The sequence below is a fragment of the Notolabrus celidotus genome, chromosome 1 (genome assembly GCF_009762535.1).
Source record: "Notolabrus celidotus isolate fNotCel1 chromosome 1, fNotCel1.pri, whole genome shotgun sequence".
In the NCBI taxonomy this organism is placed as follows: domain Eukaryota; kingdom Metazoa; phylum Chordata; class Actinopteri; order Labriformes; family Labridae; genus Notolabrus; species Notolabrus celidotus.
Window position 1 is genome coordinate 17522098 of NC_048272.1, and position 22940 is coordinate 17545037.

The window sequence follows — 22940 nt, forward strand, 5'->3', positions numbered from 1 at the left end:
GAGGTGAGTGTCAATTATTTAGAATTTGTTCAACTCTTTGTATTTGGTAGGTTTTTAAATGTTTATAGCATGTGTCTAAAATATCAAATGTGTGACCCAAAAATGTTCCAAGAATTGTAGTGTTATGTAATAATGTTCATTTATAATCTGACACGAGTCAGGACCTTAAGCCAATCAGCTTAAGCCAATCAAAACAGCTGTAATATTATATAATTACTAACGATTCCTGAGTAATTTAAAGTGTCTAATTGGACAGGAACAGAACAGAAATAAGTAGTTCAGTACCATTTAGCATTGTACTTGTCTTTGAAACTGAGAAGTGTCATCCTGCACTGGTCAGTCATGTTTAAGCCCTTGGTGCAACTGTTGACCCTGTCTTCTTCAGTGACTCTAAACTTGGCGAAAGTCTGACCCCACAAATATGTTCAGAGAGGTAATACAAGAAGACTAGACATAAATTATTCACATAAACCGTCATGTAGTTGGACATGTGGTATGAATTTTGGTACCTACTTTTTATGTCAGGGTTTGACCTAGACTCCCACCATATGCCCAGTTGGATCATTATAAATGGAAAGCTTTTTTGGTAAGATACCTATTGTCAGTCTAGACCAAGCGGCAACCTCCGGTCTAAAAATATGAGTCATTGCGGAAGTGTTAAAAGCCGCAGTTCATCGAGGATCCGCTTGAGGCTTGCTCCGAAAGTACCGGAAGTCACATACACATGAATGGGAAAAAGACGATCTTTACAGCAGAAATAAACATGTTTACAGCCTGGTACAAAAGACGAGTGTAGTCTGAATAGCTCATTTCTCGATGTCCTCTCACTGTGAGGGGGGTGAATTTTTTCTAATGCGGCAATTTCAAAGATATTGAGATTACCAGTCTTCCAATGAGAGGCACAGCTGCCTGTGGGAACACTGCAGCTGTTGGCTAGGAGGCTCAAAGCCCGCCTCTTTACGTCACACTGGCTCGACAGAAGCAATATGGCTGCCGCTGCCGATTGGCTTCAAAACAGCGTTCAGAAACAGATGGGTGATGTCACGGATACTACGTCCATATTTTATACAGTCTATGGTCTAGACACACTTTTGGCAGAGCCTTAACTGATTTAATTTGGCATGCAAGTCGGATAAAAAAATCAAAATCACAACTGTAGAATTAAATTTTTATTTACATCAATTTTACCTGCATTCGCATATTCAGAAGAGCCTAAAACAAGCATGCGGTATCATATATTTTTAATGTCACTAGGACTGTCGCTTCAGTTTCACTCAAAGGGAGGATTGTAAATTCACATTTATGTAAAAATAAAAACTGGGACCAAACACTAAATGCATGAATGAAAACCTGCATCTAAAACTTTAGCAAAAACCACTAGCAGATTGTTCCACAAGCTATAGACAAGCACTGCCTAGACTTAGCTAATTTTCAGTGATTCACTGCTGAGAAATATCCTCTGCTGATTATTTTTGCTATTTGGCATGCATATCATTACATTTGAAATATGCCATAAATACATTCAATACGTTTTCAAGCTGTCATTTTATTGAGACTGCACAGTGGGCATCAAGAGAAACAGAATATGCGGTTATGTCACGAACATACGTATGCCTAAGATCTGTTAAGAATTACTTTGAATAAATGAAGAACTTGAGAGGAATTTCTTCATCAAAAAGTTATTGAAGATCGTTTTTACCTAAATCTAAAGCTGCAGCAGGTGAATAAGCAACAACTTGGTATCTGTCCTGGTTTTGAAGCAGTTGTACCATGTTCAGGGTGTTCATTTATTCTGGAAGAAAAAAGAAAAAGGAATTGATAAGTGTCAGATTTAGTGATCACCTAATTTTAACATGCATACCAATGTAATATAGAGTGACACCATATAGAAAATACAGGTACACTCTGATAAAGATTTACCTCTGACAGTCAGTTTGGTGGAGCACTCGGCCCTCCCGATAGAGTTCTCTGCAACCACCTTGTACTCCCCAGTGTCTTTAGGTCCAACCCTCAATACGAGCATAGAGCAGACTCCACAGGTGTTAGAGATGAAGTAGTTAGTGTTGGTATTCAAGCTGATGTTGTTGCGGAGCCATGTCACATGAGGTGTGGGATCTCCTTTTACAGCGCAGCTCATGTAGCATTCATATCCTTGAGGAGCCGTGTGCATTTTCAACGGGACAAGGAACTTGGGAGGGCACTGTAGATCACAAGCCTTTGTTTCTGGCACGTTGATAGTGAACTTTTCTGGGAGAGAGAAGAATTCAATCAGTTTAGAGATTTATTCATGTAACAGGATGTAGCATGTTTTAAGATTGGCTTGATGTTGGTACAGATAAAGTTTTGACATTTTAAAATACATTCAAAAATTGCCCCATTTAAGTACTAGAATAGTAGTGCTCATCTCTTGTTTGTTTTGTGGTAATAAAAAATTGGCTGACCAAATTATGTGAAGTATGAAAATTATTGAGACAGTAATTAAAAGATGTCTTAAATATACTTAATTTGGTAAGACCATTGAAATAAATAACATATTGGTCAAATATATTGGCTGGATTTCAACACTCTGGTAAACTCTTCACACTCAAATACAATATATTGTGATCCACAACAGCTTTAAGAGTTACAGCCTGAAACCAGGGTTGATCTTGGGACTTATAGTGAGACACAAATTAGTGTTGTTTTTGGCCCAAAATACCCATATCACTATCTGTGATATACTTCAAATAATGGACTGCACTGAATAGAAGTCATAAATTCATACAGAAACAACTAAGCACAGTCACCTAGTGTTATGAATACCTACCTTTTTTGGTTGAAATAAGCCACTTCGCTGATTCAGAGGGTTTGGATGAGCCCATGTCATTTTTAGCGTAGACTCTGAACTGGTATTCTCTGCCTGGCATTATGTTGCAGGCTGTGAACTTATTGTTAAAGATGTTATCTGCCACAATGTGCCAGGTTCTTTTACTTGAATCACGCTTCATCACCATGTAGTGCAGCCTGTCGTCACGTTTCTCGTCTGGAGAGGCAGTCCATGAAACGGTCACTGTGCCGGGCACGTTCTCATCAATGTCCACAGGGCCTGCTGGCTTAGGCTCATCTAAAATTCAAGTAAAAGATATTTGTCTCTCTTTTTTTGGCAAGAGGAAATAATTTAGACAAAGACCATTCTGAACTCACCTGTGACTCTAATCTCAATGCTGAATGATTCTTGACCCACAATGTTTTTCACAATGATAGTGTAGATTCCAGTTTCTGAGCGTTCAGCAGAGGCAATGAGAAGCTGGGATGTGCCCTCTGCATTGCTGATAGTCACCTTTTTAGACACTGGCACTCCATCCTTCAGCCAGATGACTTCTGGCCATGGAGAGGCCTAAAAAGAGTAGAACAATTGAATTATGTCAGAGCTTTATAACACTACATGAATTTATCATGAAGCAAATTATTTAAGTAATTACCTCAAAGTTAATGTTAAATCTTGCAGAATTTCCTGCTCTCACCACCATGAAACTCTTAATTTTGGCATCAGTAAAACGTGGTCTCACTGCGTAAAAAAACAGGATTAAAATGTTGTTGATTAATCATTCGATCTAGATTTTTTTTAAGGAGAAAGGATAATCCGGACAAAAGATGAAAATGCTATTTCAACCTTTTAGCTTATCAATTACAGCTGTCATGTGCAAGCTGTTTTTAATTGTTTTGTGAAATAAAAATAATAACATCTTTTGGAATTAACATTTCATAAACTACATTTTTCATAAACTAAATGTCTAATTGGACTCTAACTTGAGTCACAATATACTTGGAACCAAGACATTTGTTTAACATTTTGCCCTCATAGGTGATGAAATGGTGATTTATGAGAGATTTCTAGGCATATGCCATTGTTTAGTCCTCTCAGAAATTCTGATAATAATAATAATTGTATATAAAGATTGTTGAAATCAAGATTCCCTGACCCTGAATAGAGCAGCAGTAAGTGAAGTATTAACACATTTTGACTTTAAGCTTTGGTAATATTTTCTACTCAAATCTGTATGATCGATAAGATATATTTTTTAATCTGTTTGTATAATTATTTGATAAACAAATGAACATGGTTAAGTTATTTGGGCCTTATCTTATTAACTATTGCTAAACTGGAGACCTTGATGTTTTGAATTTAGCAGTTAAGGCACTGTCAGTAAATTTGAAGTACATTTTCTTACCAGGAGGGGGCATAGCAAGGATGTAATTATCCAGCTCCTGTGGCTCTCCATGTCCTCCATCATTAATAGCAATGACTCTCACCCAGTACATGGCCATTGATTTCAAGCCTTTCACAGTGTAGGAAGTCATGGTTATTGCATTGGTATTGCAGCGATCCCATTCTGTGTTTTCTGCAGGTCTGATCTCTACAAAATATCCTTTGGCTTCATCCTCAACCCCCTCAATGTCCTTGGGTTTGGTCCAAGACAGGGACAGATTTGTGTAGGTGGAGTCTGTCACTTTGAAGTCAATGACTTTTCCAGGAGGCTCTAAAACACATGATTCCAAGTCAGTGCTGCAATTTTTAGGGTGAATAAACTGTTGATAACCAACTTTCATTTTATTAAAATGTAAACCTACTCTTAGGGTCTCTTGCAAACACAAACTCAGAGGGTGTACTGAATTCACCCGCTCCAGAGTCATTGATTGCAGAAACACGGAATTCATACTCCATGCCTTCAACCACATCTTTAACTCCAAATCCTTTTCCTGTATGAGAAAAGTCAATATTCATTGTATAAGTAACAGCAATAAACCATGAGGTCATTTGTTTTGTTTTGGAATTGGCTTTCATAACATGATCAAACACTTTTGAATATATAGAATTAAAAGTAACCTCTGATCATCTGTTCTGGTGGATTGACTTGACCCCACAGGTTGCTGCCTTTCTTGCGTTTCTCAATGTTGTATCCCAGAATATTGGTTCCTCCGGTGTTGGCTGGAGGGGACCAAGAGAGGTTGATGCAGTCCTTGAAGGCAGTGACAACCTTTGGAGCTGATGGGGGGCCAGGGTAAGCTGTAAACAAAAAAGATAGGTATCAGAAAATCACTTCTTAGTGGCTGAAAGGCAGATTTTTGAGTTTAGAAGCCTATCGCCAGTGGTTGCCATATTAGAAATGCTGACTCAACCTAACCTCGGTCGATCTATTATGACACAAAGACCGGAGTTAAGGCCGGCCTTCAGCCTCTTCTTTAACAGCTACAGGGTGCCCGCCTGTCAGTCAATCTAATAATGCAAATCTCATTATCTTCATTTTTTTTTTTTAGCACCTTCACATCCGCTTCACTTCCCACAGCTAGATGTTGCGGCTTGGGGATAACATATATAGACAGTAAAGGGTGAAATACAGTAACATAAGTGAAAAATCTACAACCACTTTCTTCATTTTGACTCTAGTTTTGCATTCCCATCCTAGGTCAACACTGTCATCACAATTTTCCACTGGTCAATGATGCTAATGCTTTTTGCCTACTGAATAGTGCCTAGCTCTGAGATTTCCCTCACAGCTAAGCTAACTAACAGTTTTATATTCTACTCCTTTCTCATTGTGGTCTGTACCTTTTGTACCAGCTTGGATATCCTCAGTTTCCATTAGCTCACTGCTACCAATTTCAGTCTCCACCCGGATGCGATAGCAGTACCTCCTGCCATGGTCTACGTCACTGTCTTTGTACGTGGCCTCTGCACCAATTGGCCCCACCTTTTTCCATGTGTTGCGACCAACTTGTTGTCGTTCAAGGATATAGTTGCCTATCTTGCAGCCACCACTGTCCTTTGGGGGTCTCCACTTGAATTCAATTGTAGAGGAGGAGGCTTCAACAATCTCCAAAGGTCCCATTGGAGGAGTGGGTTTATCTGTTAAAAAGAAAGTAGGATGTAAAACATAACCAAAAGCTTATAGACTATGAACAGGATAATTCTGTATAAGAAATTTATGAAAGCTGTCTATACACACCAAGTACAACAAGCTGGCTGATTGCCTCAATAGTGCCGAACTCGTTCTTCAGTTTAATCTTGACTTCACCACTGTCCTTGCGCTGCAGCTTGGTGAGGAGGAGACGGCTGTGACCTTCTGAGTGCTCCAGCTTGATATTTGACTCTTCTGACAGCTCTTCACCATCAAGGTACCACTGAACTTTTAAAGGGTCCCGTCCAACGAAAGGTAATTTGAAGGTAGCTTTCTGTCCTTTTTTCACTGTTACAGGTGCTTTGAACGCTTTCAGCTCCTCAGCATCAAATCGTGGGGGATCTATGATTGATAGAACAATGCAGGTATGACCTTCAGGGAAATTCTAGTTCATCAAAAGTACATTTTTTATAAAGATAAAGACCCATGGATGATGTCTAATAAATAATGAAGCTATTTTGTGTAAGTTAGGAAATTTTTCGGAAAAAAAAGAATCAGGAAAATGTTTTTACCTTCAACGACAATCAAGGCTTCTGTCTTCCTTCCATCTGCTTCAAATTTATACTTTCCAGCAAATTCTTCTGTTACTTTGTGAATTTTCAGCCTGTGGACACTTCCTTCTTTTGAGACGGTTATACCCTCAGCTGTTTTAACCTGTGAAAAAAAAATTATATAGTCTTGGGATAGATAGATAGATAGATAGATAGATAGATAGATAGATAGATAGATAGATAGATAGATAGAAGAGGGTCTACTTTAAATATCGACTGTATTTGGCAACACCTCCAGCCATTTTTACAGTAATTATGCTAAAGCTTTTTTTCTACATGAACATTACGAGCTGGGCTTTACCTCTTCTCCATCTCTGTACCAGATTCCCTCACAGTCTTCGCTGCTCAGTTTACACTCAAGCTCTGCAGCTTCTCCAACAATGGCTTTGCAGTCGGAAAGTCCAGCATGGAAGTGAACTCCTGGGTCTGAGGATTTGTCAACCATTAAGTTAGTGAAAGCACATTGTAAACAGCTTTAAGACATAAACAAGTAGGTTTTATAGTTGTTTCAAGATTTTGTAATTGTGTATCAACAATTACAAAGAGTTAAACATCCATGTCCGGGTGTGTACACACCTACCTTTTCTCATGAACTCTCAAAATCACAGCACAGGATCACATTCTCTCTGTCCTTTTTTTTGATATCATGTATTTTATGTATTTTGTATTTCATAAAACACATGTTTAAATGAAGATTAATGTAATAACTCTCCAAAGTTTACGGGGTTTAAGAAGAACAGACTTTGAATTAATTTGAAACTTGATGAAGTTATCTTCTTGGTTATGGAGTAGCTTGGCTTTCTTGTTTGGGAGTGTTCTTCTTCCACTTGAAATTTTAAAGAGTTGAAACCTTGACACAGTTCATGAGACAAACATCAAAGAGGCTTTCATTTGCAAACGTGCACCTATTTTTTCTTGAAAGAAGTAGGCAATATGAAAGCATGAAATGTCTCTCTTTAGACCAACAGTTCCTTGGTTGGTGGAAGAATGAACATTTTGTCCTTTGGTTCTGAATTCTGTCTTCAATGTGCAGACATTTGTTTAGAGCGTTGTGATCCAAAAGTCTCCTTTGGATGTCTTCCATCTTCAGATGATGTACAGTAAGAGTAAGAGTGTATCTACACACAAGTGGTACAGTTGTTAAATCAAGAACACGACCATTTTTCCAGTTGGTCATATAAATAATTAACCTCAATGCACCGACTCATCCTGAATTAACGCAAAAGAAGCAAGCAAGAATGAGAACATAAAGCACAGCAAGCAAAGCAATTTAGACATTACATTTACATCCATACATACACAGACAAAAATACACATACATGAGAGACGGAGGCTGACACAAGTAAATTAAATTAAGAAATAAATCTGACCCAGAAATAACATAGGGCGTCAAATGTCCATTTGTCTCCAAAGCAGAATAATAGCGTTTAAAACAACACTGTAAACCAGAGAAATAGTTATACAGTGTGCTTCAAGCAAAAGCCATTAGTGCATCAAATTTAATAAGAACATTATAAAGCAACTCTTTGGGTTAAGTCCACTCTTTCTGTACTCTGATCATTCTAAGAGGCCACACAGGTATAATGGTAACGCTTAAATCACTGGTAAAGTCATCTGCACATCAAATGACTTTGGTCAGTGATAGTGCCTCCCATGCAGCAATTATTGCAGCACCAGTAATCTTACCACTAACTGTTTCCATGATCAATGGGCCTTGCCTTGCACGGCCTGGATGCCTGCCAGCTGCTGCTGGCTCACCGCCGTCTGTACTCTCACCATTTTCAGCTGTTGGCCCGGTGCCTTTATCACCACTGTCACTAGTGGCTTCTGTGTTTTTTGTTTTTCAGTTTAAGGGATATCATCTTAATTACCATCAATCCAATGTTAATTGTTTGATGTTGGATATGCCTTAGGAATTACACTAATGAAAACAGTAACAATAACAATTTATCAGTTACAAATTATAAAATTGTGGATGCATTTAATACTTAACACAATGAAGTGTTATTAGAGTATACCATACGTTAAAACACACGCACACACTATATATATATATAATATATATTTATATATATAGAGGCACTTCTCATGTTTTCAAAATCTGTTGGTTATTCAACTTTTACATTTTCTGTAACCTTCATACCCTCGAGGATGACAAACTTTTCCTTTTAGGTGAACAATACGAGGTGTTGATAACCACAGACTGACAAACATGTAGACAAACATAAAAGCAAATGTAATACACACAAAAAGTACGTATAAGGAATGAAGATATTGGTTTGGCCATTATATAAGCAAAGAATGCAAAGTTTAGCATATCATAAATATGCTGTACTTTTTCTGTTTTTCAAGAGTCACACAGCAAACCAACACAAAGACATATATAAATATGTATACATCGTTCTCCTGGTGGGGTGGCGCAGAAAAAGTGTTTAAGAGCTCTGCAAATTAACATAAATTTAAAAACATGCTACAGTCATACACAGCTGTGATAATGCATTGTCTGTCATTGTGGCTTGTTAAGACCTTGAGATTTTGGGGGGGATTTCACAGAGGACCTTTTGCAAGGAAATGGCACAGCATAGCAGTGTAGAGCTTTGCAAATTGTCAGTCAAAGGATCAGCGTTATATACATCTGTTGTTAATACAGCTGTGTCTATAATGTTCTACAGCTGATTTCAAAGTCATTTTCATCTTGAAATGACTTTTCTAGTCAGTATATCGTGTGCAGCATGCATCCTTTGACTTGTCTTACCAACAACAGCTTCTTCAACCTCCACATTTTTCTTTCTTGGACGTTTTCCTTTTTTCCTAGATTTTTCACCTTGTTGATCTGTTGTTTCCTCATCATTATAATCTCCTATTAGTGATAATAAATAACTTTATACAGATTATCATGAGTTGAACTTGAATGTAGTATTTTACTTTAATAGCATTCTATATATTAATTTACTCAACTAATTAGTTACATGTAGTTTCTAAATTCTTCATGAAAGTTTTATTCTCAAATCCTTTGTGTATTTTTAAAATATTGTTTCAGGATTTACAGAATAGAATACTATCTTAATGTAATACGATAAACGTCATGATCATTGAGAAATGTAGAAAACAGAATTAAAGGAAAGGCCCCGGTAAGTATTCAGGACTTCAATTACATCTTGAAGGTAATTTCTCATGTAAAGTTTCTCAGTATGTAATATAGAAATAATTATTTTCTTACCTATTACTGTATCCGGAACGAGTGGTCCTTCTCTCACACGTTTCTTGCGTCTTCCTCCTTTTCCACCTTCGCCTCCTTCTTCCCCCTCTCCTCCCTCTCCATCTTCTCCGCCCTCTCCTCCTTCTCCTCCTTTGCCCCCTTTTCCTCTTTTACCACTTTTTCCTCCTCCATCTCCTTCCCCTCCTTCTCCTTCCTCTCCTGAGAAGTCTAGATCTGAATCTTCAAATGAATCATAATCCTCCTCGAAATCCTCATCCCCTTCAGCACCCCCAGCTTTGCCACTGCCTCTACCTCCAGCTCTGCCCCCCGCTCCTGCTCCACTTCCATCCTCTCCCCCACCTGCACCATCACCTGCACCAGCTCCGATGCCTATGCCAGCACCTGTTCCATCAACCCCACCACCAGCACCACCTACACCCCCAGCACCACCAGCACCACCAGCACCGTCTGCCCCTGAGCCTGTACCACCAGCACCACCTGCACCTTCTGCACCTGAGCCTGCACCACCAGCAGCACCTTTCTTAGTTTTTCTTGCAGCTGCATCCTTGCTAGCCGCTGCCCTCTTTGCCTTTGCTTTAGCTTTAGCAGCATCCTTAGCTGCAGCTTTAGCTTCAGCTGCTTCCTTTTTAGCAGCTTCAGCCTCTGCTTTGGCAACTGCATCTGCAGCTTCTCTCTCAGCTTGTTCCTTTTTGGCTTTTTCAATTTTTTCTTCCATTTCCTTATTATATTTTTCCTGCTGTTCCTTAGCTATTCTCATCAAATCTTCATCATTGCCGGCCCCAGCCATAGTAGTTTTGCGGTTTGCCTTCTTGCCCTTGTTTGCAGGATCTTTGTCAGCTGAAACACAGGAGCATTCGTGTATTTATAAGTTAAGGTTGACATTAAGAATCAATTGTTTGGTGTTATTTAAAAGTAACAGAAAGATACCTTATATTGATCCATGCAATCAGATTTGGTAACACTGAATGAAAATACTAAGACAAAAAGAGTAGCAAACAAAGAATTTTCTCACCTTCCACTATAAGCCAGGCATTGCAAGATTTGATTCCTGCCACAGCTGCATATATACCGCCATCTAAAGGCATACAGTCTCGCACAATCAACTTGTGGATAAGCTTATCCTCAGATACAGTGATTTCATGTTTCGCAGTATTTGATAGGGGGGCACTCTTGCCAAACCATTTCAGATCATCCATAGGTGCAGTCAGAACACACTGGAAGAGGGCATCCTCTCGCTCTTCTGCCTTTACCTCTTGTATTTTGACAGCGAATTCAACTTCAGGTACTGCAGAGTTCATAAAGGAGAAAAAAGAGAAGCAAAGCAAGACAGCTAAATAACAAAAGTCAAAGTATAATAATCTTTTAGGTGAGCAGCAATACATCTATAAGCCTTCAACAGTAACTGAAAACACTGAAACCTCATCTAAGTACATGAATTTCAGGGAGAAAGTACCTTTAAAATTTGTGGAGAAAACGTTAACTCCCCCAACATCCACTGAGTAAAGTCCAGCATCTTCTGAACCTAACTTTTTAATCTGAAAGATGTATTTCTTGCCAACTTGTTTCAAAGAGTGCTTTGCTTCTTCTGCCTCTTCTTTGGAGAATGGAACCATGACACCATCCTGCAAAATGTTATGGACTTTTTACTATTTTGATAAAAGATGATAATGTACAGCAACATAAAAATGAAGATTGTAGTCTATGCCTCACCTTGTACAAGAAGACTTTGCTCATTGGATCCTTAAGGTCCATGTCCAACTCGATTGTTGCATAGTCACTGTCATTAACCTCAATATGCTTCAGCGTACTGATATGTGTAACAAACTAGAGTAAAAAGAAACATTTGTTGTGAATTGGTGCTATAAAGATAAATAGTCATAGATTGATTAAGGTTCCAAACATTAGATAAAACTGTTTATTTAAGGAAACAGTGGCATGAATAGGTGTGTTTTGTTAGCATAGCTAACAATAGTACATAATCATAGTACATAAAGTGCAATCGGCAGGCCACATACCTCTGCAATCTCATCCTCCCTCTCCTTCTTCATTTCATTGAGTTTCTTCAGCATACCACGGAAGTCTGTGATACCGTAATCAACGCAGATATGTTCATAGTCTTTCTTGTCTGCGCTAAGGAGAATTTCCCAGACTTTCTCCTCTGGCTCCATCGGCTTTTCCTCTCGTGTTCCATCAGGATTACTGTAAAGTGACAATTTCTATTCAGCCCCACACAACCAATACATTTAAAACAAGAAAATGCTTTTATACTGCCATGCTTTTTTTGTATTACTTTACTTAATCACAACCCCAATTTCAGAAAAATGTCAATTAAATCAAATAGAATAGCCAACAGAACATTTTGAGCAAGGACAACATGTCAAATGTTGAAAATGATATTGTGAAAAATATATGCTCTTTTTAAATTTGATGCCAGTAACAAGTTTCAAAGTAGTAGGGACATGGACTTGTTGAACATTGTGTTGCACCACATCTTCTTTTACCAACACTGGGAACCACAGAGACTGGTTTCTGGGGTTTCAAAGGGAAATGTTATACAATTCTTGCCTAATATAGGATTTCCACTGCTCTACAGTTAAGGGTCTGCTGTGTCCTATTTTTTGTTTCATGATAAACCAAATAAATGAAAAGTGGGCAGGCCAATTTAGATGCTGTTTGCATCAAAATATTTGATGTATTGTCTTACACTATACAACAAATAGGTTTACTACATTTCACTTACCGTTTCTTAAGTTTTTTTCTGAAGTCTGTTGCATCTGGGGAATCATAATAAGAACATTACACCATTACTCACAGCCAATATGTATCTTTTGTTGTGAAGTTCTATTGATTTTATTCAAACTTTTCAATAAATAAAGATCTAAAAATGTAAAGTAACATCCTTATCTATAATCCATAGACTTATTCCAAAAGGACATAGTGTATTGTTGAATTTGTTCAGTGTTACACAAGTGACATCCAGCAATCACAGTCTGTAGGTCTCCTAAGTTCACAAAAACTAGCTTTTTGGACAAAATTTGGGGGGATAATTCCTTTAGGTAATTTCAGTTATACATGATTGAAGCTTCACTGGAATGTTTTACTTTTTACAACACTGAAACTTGGTTTCAGTTTAATGACTAACAGAGAAAAGTGTCCAATCCTATTTAATCGGCAACCCACAGTGTACCCATGTATAAAACAAATAAAGCGGCTTCACAAACATATTTTAAGAACGATGTTCAACTGTCTCATTAACACCTCAGACTGGCTAAACCTTACATTTACGGGCCTGACTTGACTAGTATCTGGAGTTCCTTTGATTTTTTTTGAGCTGAATGAAACCATATCAGAAATGAGAACAACTGATAACACATCATTTAACCTGAGCACGTTGTGTTTTTGTGACATTATTCTGTCTGCTTTACATTGTTGGGGCGATATTTTTAAGGGTGCTATGTTTGTGTCAAGTGTCATGCCAAGTGGCACTGTTCTGAAAGATAAACCACAACTGGAAGATTATTCCTTATTATTCCTATTAACAAAAAAATGTCACATTGCTATGAAAATGATTCCCCTAATAAAAAATAGATCATGTAAGCTGCTACTTTTTAAATATTCTTTGATAGCTTATATGACAGCTATGAAAACCATCAGCCTTTACATATCTGTGTTCACAGCTGGTTGTCCAATTCTCCCAAAAAGTTTTTTATAAAAATCTGTTGCAATTGCAGTTCTAGCTTTTCTGATATGAATGGTAATTGTGTTTGACATGGGCAAGGGTAGTGTATTCTCTCTTTTTTTTGTGATTACTTCGGCCCTGATTATAACTTGCCTATTCCTAAACTTGGGGATCAAAATGTGTTTATATTTTAAACTCACCTTCTCCTTGCTTCTTTTGGAGTTCCTTGCTTTTTGAGAATCCAACTTTATAAAGAAAAATAATGTTGTCACTGTGATTTAACAGTTTAGTGCAAATGTGCCAAATTAGGAAGACAATATGACATGCTGCTATTAACATACTCAAGAAATGCAGTGTTTCTTACCCTCAATAACGTTTAAGACAACAGTGCAAACAGCCTTTCCATATTCATTTGTTGCAAAGCACTTGTAGGTGTCAGCATCCTCTGGAGCCACTTTAGGAAACTATTAAAATGCAAACACAAAATCAATGGCATTTTTACTTTCAATAAAGACATACCTAAAACCAAACAGCTAAATAACTTAGTAGTGTATATCTGGTAGATGACCATGACTTAAGCATTATTTTGTATTCAATGCATGTAAAGTTTACCTCTATGGTGTGCTCATGAGAGGTCTCGTCATACTTCTGCAGGCACAAGTCAGGGTGGAAATGTATGTCTCCGTTTGCTCTGCTCCATGTTACAGTTGGTGTTGGGGTGCCCACTACGATGGCTTTCAAGATTCCCAGTTTTCCTGAAATGAGATTTCTTCAGTAAAGATAATTATCATGACTATATCACTTGTTAAGATGAATATGTTGTAAATGTGTGTTGGAACTAATAACCAACTAAAATTGGGAGTAATTGAACAGTATACTGCAGATATTCTGCTTTTGTGGGGGTATCAACTCAATTTAGAAACTGCATCTCACTTATAAAAAGCAAATAGGAACTTGCAGTGTGTGAAAACTTTTGCGATTTCATATCAAAGTCTGGACATTACCGATGCTACTGATAATGATAATTATGATTTTGTATCTGCTATGATTGAGTGCTATAATAATAAAGAAAAATTGACTGATAGATCTTTTGATTGATTAATTGGTTGATTGAATAATGTTGCTATTTCTTTTTCAGTACAATCCATGTTTGTTTGATGTTATAATATGAATGAGAATAGTGTCGTTTTGTTCTATTGAATTGCTTTAATCCAGTCTCTCAAAGACAGAAAGACTTACCCTCTTGAATTGTCAGAGCAATGGGTTTCCTGGTGAAATCTGGGGTTGTCATTCCCTCTGGAAGTTCCTCATTAAACTGGGTTATCATCACACCAGGCACCTTTGACTTCTTCTTGATACCTGATCAAATAAGAACAAACATTAACAATTAGCATCTTTTTTTCATATAGAGGGAAAAGTTAGAGCAAATATATTCATCAAAACATGAAAATGTTAATGATTTTGAGGTGTGACCACATTAAATTATCAAAAAAAAATATGTAAGGGATGGCTAAGACTATTCAAATGTAGTTCAGACTTTGGTACAAACCAAGTTGCCTGGTTATCACGTGTCTGAGTTTACTCTACAGTTTATCATATATGGATATCCTGCAATTTTTTATTGTTGATTTCACTCTGAAACTACTTCCTCACAGCAATATTTGAGATGAGCAATTAAGACTGTTTAGGACAGTATTAGGGTCATAAGTGAGATGCCATTTTATAAGTATTGTGTGATTAAAGTATGATAATAAAAATCCCTTTATTTAGAGATTTTAGCAACTTTCTGTGAGAGAACCAAAAAACAAGAAAGTTTCCTGTTAGACTTTAATTTGACTCTTCATTGGCTTCTCTATTAGTAGTGAGTGTTCAATTCTGAAATACACATGCACCCATGAGTAACTTTAAGAAATGTAGTTAGCAGACGTGATAAGCTAATTATCTTTATTGTAATAAATTCAGAAGTCTTGCCATAAACATTGATGTTTATGTCATGGTGAAAACGTGAGTAGTTAATTTGAAGTAGAACATATACAATTCATGTTAAAAGAGGACCTATTATGCTAATTTTGAGTACAATATTTTGAGTATCAGACTTTTTCAGGAGTATTCTTGCATGATTTAATGTTCATTTTGTAAGCTTCTTCTGGCCCCTAATGCAGCCTTGAATGTTGTCCTCGCTTTCACTGTTTTCCTACCTTAAGTGAAAAATCTTTTTATTGCAGTAGCTGTGCAAATTAAGGTTAGGATCAGTTTGTCCAATGTGTTCAGTGGGTTGAGCACAACCCACAAATACGTCTGGAAACCAGCCCCTGTCTTTGTCTCGGTCACAGTTCAAAATTATTTTCATAGCACTCTTCAGAGAACATGTCTAGATTAACTTAACCAGTGCTAGGTTTGATGACTGGTTAGTTGGTCAGACTCAACTACAGCTGCAGCTACAATTACAGACTGGACAGATTTAGCTGTTTTTGAATTGAAATAAAAAGCTGGTACAAACTACATCATTACTGCTTTTGGTATTTAAAGAAAAACCCTTAAACAAGGCCACTTTAACTCATCCTTTTATTCCCCTCTCTGAGCAGCCCTGCATCATTTTGCCTGTTCTGAAAACAAACTGAATGGCATAGTTTCTCGGTCATAATTAGAAATGGCGACTTTCCAAAAGCATCTGTACATGTTCAATCCGAAACCCAGTCTGGAATATAAATAGAAACAGAACAAACTGCAGAGAAGTTTCCAAAGGGTGTCTCTGTTTGGTGAATGTTTGATCCCTTTTACTAAATTACAGAAGATTTAGTCTAATGTCTAATCAAAGGTGAATATAGACATTGCTTTTTATATATATGTCCCTGTCATGAGCTAAACTGTTCTCCAATATAGAAATGTTCTTTCATCAAAAAATTACAAAATGAGGTAGCTAGTGAAAATAGTCATTAGTGAATGTTAGTGCAGTTCTGAGTACAGACACTATTATGTCACTGCATCACTATTATTCATAGGCTTGATTTCATTACATGCCTACTAGTTCTCAAGTTGAATGCTTTGCTTGTACGTATGTGTACATACATTTATCCAGGCTTTTTGAAACTGTATGGTAGTATACATGTCAGAAACAAAAGAAAAAGCATGATAAGTCCTCCTTAACGTTAAAGTCATTGCGGTTTAACAAAAGATAAGTGACACTATGTTTGTATCTGGCTTAACATACATTGAGCTTTGTTTAAGATACATCATAACTTTTACTAACTGTTACTTCTTTGCTGCTCTTATTTCTAGCTTGGATTTAAACGGTTTTGCACTCTTAAGAAGACTTAAAATGTTTAGAAAGGCACCTAGTTATAAACATTTCTTTTTATAGCTTTAATACCTACGTTTAGTTGGGATTTTGAGCACCCTAAACAGAGGAAAGTGGCCAGAAGCCTACTGGGTACAAATGAAACTTGTCTAACTTTGCTCATTTCAGAGCTATTAAAAACACTTGTCTTTAGAATAAAGCATCAGTACAGGTTGAGGTGTTTTTGCAGTCCCCAAGACCCCGAGACAACCAACATGGACTAACCAACAGCAGTCTCTAGGGGGGCATCACTGAATGCTGATCCCAGGGGCTCAGCTGGTCCAAGGGTCTCTGGTCCTAATTATTTTCTCTTGCCATGAAAGACCTGCAATAGGCAGAATATTAACTAAAGAGTATGTAAATTAAGTAAGTAGAGATGAGCATGGTGCCCCGGCATTTTGCAGTCTGAAGCACGTTAGGGGTGGATTGCTTGCGTCAACAATATTTTCTGTACGATGAGAGCTGAAAACGTTACATGAGTTTTGCGGTGGACATTGTTAAAAGCCAGATGTTTGCATGGAAATATTGGTCAGCCTATTAATATAGAACAGCAATTAAAGCTGCATGTTTAAGCGAGACATTGATTTCATGAGTCAGTCAACAAAACGTATGATGGAGTGTGATAAGCATAAATTTGGTACAGAAAGATTTGTAGGACCCTGTCGTTCTTGAGCTGATTCAATATAAATTTTGAAAACATTACTGTATTTATACCCATCCCCATAAACGTTGTCTTAGTTGTCTTCTTTGTGTAAATGGGGGGACTTTTCTTTCTTTTAGGGCCTGTTTACATAGAAACATTTGCATTAGAATACGGTAAATTGTTGCCCGTTTTGGTCATTCATAGACGGAAACTGCGATTTAGGCAATTGAAAAAGCACAATTTTGAAAATGGGTTCCAGAGTGGAATATTTTGAGAGAGCAACTCCTTCTAGCTGTATGACTATGACTAAGAGGGTGTTATGGACAGAGATCCATTCTAAAATGTTTTAGCTCTCTTAGGGTTACCAGTCAAATGTAGCTTGAGTCCGGTATTTCACTGAAGAAATGCAGAGAAGCAGGTTCAATGCTTCTGCACAATGCATCTGGGTAAAATGAGCACTGCATAGCACTCAGCTTTTTTGGCCCGATAATTTATCAATGAGGAATGTATCTCTTCAATTAACTGCAGTTGACATAAACATTGACTAGACAGCAACAGAAAGAGTAGTACAAATTCTGTTTTAAGTATTCACAGCTTGCACTGGACTGCAGCACGTTCCTCTTTTTATCGCTGTTTTCATCTTTTGAGTTTCTTTTGGGTTAATGGTTTCTTATTTCACATCTTTTATAGCTTATAAAGTTCTCTGACATACCTTTAATGTATGAAAGCAAATAGAACTGGCTTTCATTGCGGAATAAAATAAATTAGCAAATGAATGTATCAGTGCAATGATTACATCAAGGAAGGTTTTTAAAACTTTTAGATTCGCCAACATGTCCTTGCTGTTCTTATGAGATTTGTTTATTTTCAACACTGCAGCTGCTTTTGCTGATAGTTTTCTATAATGTTGCCAGTATGTAGCAGGAAAGCAGGTAAAGTAACTTATGTAGAACTTAAAAAAGCAATAACTTAAAGAATTGTGTGTCAGTGTAGCCCAAACAATCCTGTGATTGTCAAAAGAATAAAAGAAATCAAACGATATTGAGAATTCTGTGAGGCTGAAGGGATTCCAGAGATTATGGGTGTTATTCTACCTTATTACCTCAAGACCTCAACATACTTTGTTAACTTGACAGCACATGGTTCTCTCGAACCTGCTTTGAACTGTTTGGATCGTTAAAATTGCAATTTTGTATCTGTGACAGTCCAGGTTGTCACAGTGTAGCTCAAAAGAGCATGTGGGTCAGGTACGACAAGCCTGATAATAACAAGGAAATCCAGAAAAGGGATACAGTTTGATTTGGTGTTCAGAAGCACTACCTCAAGTTTGATTCACTCTTAATCTTTCTAATGATACAAAATTAATGCTGTTTGCAGAAAATCCATATCACAGAGGACTTGGAAATGGCCACTCAGATTAGCTAGGTTTTAGAAGAGATAGGATCACTATTTTGGGATGTCTCATTAGGGCAAGTTCACTAATGAAGTCTGAACTGTGCCAACGTTCTGTTTATCCTTAATTACAAGATAAAGTAGACACATGGAAATCAACGGCAGCAATAGCCTTGAGCTAGTTTTCATACTGTATGTTCACAATGTCACAATGAAATGCATCTGTTGTGACACTGAAAGTTGAATCATCCATTTCAGATGACACCTTTCAATGGGGGATGAAGACCACATCATGCATGCAACTCACCCAACATGGAGTCATGCACTTACAGACGGTGAGTCGATGGTTTGTTTCATTTTTTGCTACCATACCTTTGTCTTCTGGGTGACTTCCCTCAGAACCGTCGACTTAACACATAACATGACAGCAGGAGAAGGAACAGGACAGGTAAATATCAATCCTGACAAAAGCACCATGGCAGGGTGGAACTTCGACAGGATTATGGAAACAGTAAACATGAAACACCACACTGTACGGTATAAACCAGGAGTGGGAAGCACAAACACAGACACACCTTTGGCAGAACAAAGTAATCAGAGACAGCGACGCATCACATCACGAAAAAATGGTAAGTCAGACAAAAGACAATACAGTGTGTTAGTAATGTTACAGCAGCATGTGGATAATTATGCTGTGCAACTGCAGATTAGACTTAACTTCTAGCTGGCATAGGCATTTTCTGATGGCTGGCATCTCAGGATGATTCCTGCGCAGTGCTTGAGAAAAACTATAATTAAGTACTTTGAAATGGATTCAAAATCAGCCTTCATTTCGTCTTCTACCCAGCATCACTTCATTTTCAATTGTCTTCAACTGTAGCGGAGGCTAGTGACTGAGTTGATTCTCTGGGATGACTCTGTTCATCATTCTTGCAACCACCAGCTGTTTGTCGGTACTGTTCTTCAGATGTCATTTGTTTGACATCTGTTCCACGAGGAGGTTTCGTTTCCCAACACACTCTCGGTCAGTGATTCAAGCTAATTAGCATTTTATGAATTAGCATCTGGAATGACAATGATCTCTCATATGACACGCTTCTTTAGGATCAAATCCTTGGGAAAGGAAGACGATGAAGAACAGAGATGGTGCTGTATCCAAACTTGTTGCTAAAGTAGCATCTGTGTACTTTGATCTACAAAAGGTGTGCTTGATTTCTTTGACATCATGGATGAGATACTGTAGAGCCATGGTGATTCTTTGGTTAGCGTTCACTTTTCAAAAGAGGCTGTGGTTCCTGTCTTCTTCCTGCTTTGTGGAAATGTTCATACCTCCTCATAATACAGAATTCTTCTTATGTCTTGGGCATCTTCATAAAATGTGCTTTCTGTTGACATTGACCTTGTGCAATCTGTACAAGTGGTACGCTCCCAGGTAGTTTCTTGCTTTTCAAAATCTTGTTTTCTGAAATGCGATGTCACATATCTGAATTTTGCATCAAGATAGGTTGTGTCCCCTGGATCAATCCTGTTTGTCATCTTTCCTCAAGTAAGAGGATATATCGGTTGAGACATCTGTAATACTAACCCTTAACCTCACTAGAGAGGGCATACAGCACCCTGCACTTACCCGCCTGCCCAGCGGCAGTTTGATCGGTCACCTTCGATTTCTTCCACATCTTGGCTTCCTCTTGAGCTCTGCTGATTCAGAAGCTTCTGCTGGAAATAACTAAAAAGAAAAGATACAAGAGATCATCATTAGTACTTCATACATACATTTATCAAAAGCAACCCAGCACTGACTGACAGTCTGTTTGAAGATTGAGGTGCCAGTCCTTTTTTCAACTTGCAAATGTTGTTCTTGCTCAGTGTTTTTTTTTTTGTACACCCAAAGAAAACTTTTTGAAGAAGCATCATTGCTTTATTGCTCAAATGCATACTGCAGTTACTTGAACCAGTCAGTGAGTGGCAGTAAGTAATGTCTTTACACTTACTGTTGAACCTAAAAGGGGATGAATATCTATCTCAGGAATTGGAGACATGCAATAATTATATCAATATGCAGGGTGAAGAGTTCAGTTGTCAACTAATGTATACACTGGCCCTGATGAAGCCTCCTTAACCTCATCGATTAATCTTGAATTTAATTTGATCAAGGGCTGAGGTAGATACAGATATTACTTTGTTGTAGAAAGAAAAAGGCTAAAGGAGGCAGCATGTGACTCTCCACCACAGCTTCTTCTATACTTTTACTTGTTAAAGAAAGCATAATAATGGCGTCTATCATGTGTCATCGATGAGCCCAAGAAGTTGTTTACCACAACATTGACAGGGTCAGGATCTTCCTTTCAAGATACCAACATATTTTTCATAAAAACACCCATTGCAATGTGACACTTATGAGGATCACAACTGACTCATATTATATGAGTCATATTTTTCTGTTGTTAAAGGTCACATGCCTCACATTAAGCCATTACTATTTTTTGTTCTTGTAAAATCTGACCTTATGACTCAACTCAAGAGGTCCTAACCTTCTCATTGGACAAGGGTTAAAGTAGGTGTGGTTGTGTATTTGCAATTAATATTATTTCCGTTATAACTTTGCAGCTGAACAAACATTTTCAGAGAATATTTTTGACACCAAGAGGTGAGTTCTGCTCTACTCCTGCTTTGTATGCTTGGTGTGAATAAGATTGCACTTACATACTTTCTTAGATATCCTAATTAAGACATTGTTGGTTCAAATAACTTTTTGTATTTACAGTTATATTAATTTCGATTGAATGCTGCTAGAGCTGTATAAACTGTGTAGCTATACAAAAATCCTTGCTAATGTAAGCATGAGAAGCATGAAAACTAACAACAAACTGATTGTGTGGCCCTTCACAGGATTAATTGCATATTGCGTTAGAAACACTTCTGAATGAATTTAAAGCACAAGTTACCAATTGATTCTGCATTGTCAAACATTTGCTCCAAATCTGCTTAATTTTCTGGAACCTTCAAAGCTCCTGAAAACTTCAATTTCATTTTCTGTGTTTCTATATTTACAAATATTCATAAAAGTAAGCTTTGAATTTTTCAATTTAATCATAATTAATCATTACTTATAAAGCCAATGATTACGTTTTGAAAAATTACATCCTTAGTTAATATTTGTAAAGGAAATACCACTCAATAGCTCTGCTTGTGGGTGATCAAGTAAAAACAAGCTGCTTATGCTTGGATGTGGTGTAGGGGGGATACATTTTCAGGGATTTTTATCACCAGGAAAAGACCTGAAAGCTGAAATATCTTATTTAAAACACGAGTCTTGCATTGCTTCTGCATCATGTTTTTCCTAACATCTCGATCTTGAGAATTTCACCTTGAATTTTCAATGTTTACAGTACGTCCTAATGTCCCTAGGAAATATAACCGGCTGTCTTGGAAAGTAAGTGTTTTATTTTTAGTCGTACACATGCTTCAGCATATGTTCAGGAAGGTTCTGGGCTCCAGCAGCAATCTTGGCTCTTGGTGGTTCGTGAAAATGAACTACACAACACATATGGTAACGGCAAAACAGCCAGCAACAGGAGACAGCTTGGCAGGAGTTCCTGTGCATTAAAGGAAACCCACTCCTCTTCCCTCCCACTGAATACTTGTGCCATTTTAGCTCATCACATTTATAGTTTAATGGTTTGGCTGAGGCTCTCATCTGATTTGAATAAATACTGACATGTGGGGGAGGGGACATGGCAGACAAAAAGCAGTCAATCGAATCTGAGCATCTGTCATCGTTGCTGTCACTGAGAGTTAAAGGAATTATTCTGTAGGCTGCATTACAGTTTACACTTCTGTTGCTTTAAAAACATGCTTCATAGTATCATTACATATAATCAGAATGTGGGCAGGCAGGCTGGCTGGCTGGCTGGCTGGCTGGCTGTCACCGCTGCAACACAACAAGTCACCAAGCTTAAAATTAGAGACAGGCTATCTGAAAGGTTGGACTGCCCCAGCAGTAAGAAAATATATCCAGCTTTTCACCCACTGCCTTCCCTCACAGTTTGTACCAATCCTCGCCTTCACATGTCTTTCTTTCCCCCTTTTTACTGTTGATATCATGAATATATATAAGTATTTATACGTCATCCTGATGTGTGCTGTGTACAGAACAACTGAGGTGGAACTACCGTTGCT

At 37.7% G+C, this 22940-nt stretch overlaps 1 protein-coding gene across 1 annotated transcript; it reads right to left on the reverse strand.

Moving 5' to 3' along the window:
• Nucleotides 1-1171: 1171 nt before the first annotated feature.
• Nucleotides 1172-17444, reverse strand: LOC117816866 (immunoglobulin-like and fibronectin type III domain-containing protein 1). Its single transcript, XM_034689251.1, has 24 exons — nucleotides 17441-17444; nucleotides 14629-14748; nucleotides 14002-14144; nucleotides 13754-13853; nucleotides 13590-13634; nucleotides 12451-12484; nucleotides 11726-11909; nucleotides 11421-11534; nucleotides 11164-11332; nucleotides 10723-10995; nucleotides 10002-10547; nucleotides 9711-9809; nucleotides 6792-6916; nucleotides 6452-6593; nucleotides 5988-6281; nucleotides 5591-5887; nucleotides 4868-5047; nucleotides 4612-4740; nucleotides 4212-4520; nucleotides 3462-3547; nucleotides 3184-3376; nucleotides 2807-3103; nucleotides 1921-2247; nucleotides 1172-1792 (listed from the first exon to the last, which is right to left on the reverse strand). Exons 1-24 carry the CDS (start codon nucleotides 17442-17444, stop codon nucleotides 1788-1790), a joined length of 4215 nt encoding a protein of 1404 aa, XP_034545142.1. The 3' UTR covers nucleotides 1172-1787.
• Between the last annotated feature and the right edge of the window lie 5496 nt (nucleotides 17445-22940).

Excerpts from the sequence above, each read along its gene's own strand:
- LOC117816866 (XM_034689251.1), bottom strand. Across the intron at positions 11,333-11,420 it reads GCAAAGTCTTCTTGTACAAG|GATGGTGTCATGGTTCCATT; the intron begins GTGAGGCATAGA and ends AACATTTTGCAG. Across the intron at positions 3,104-3,183 it reads CATTGAGATTAGAGTCACAG|ATGAGCCTAAGCCAGCAGGC; the intron begins GTGAGTTCAGAA and ends CTTGAATTTTAG.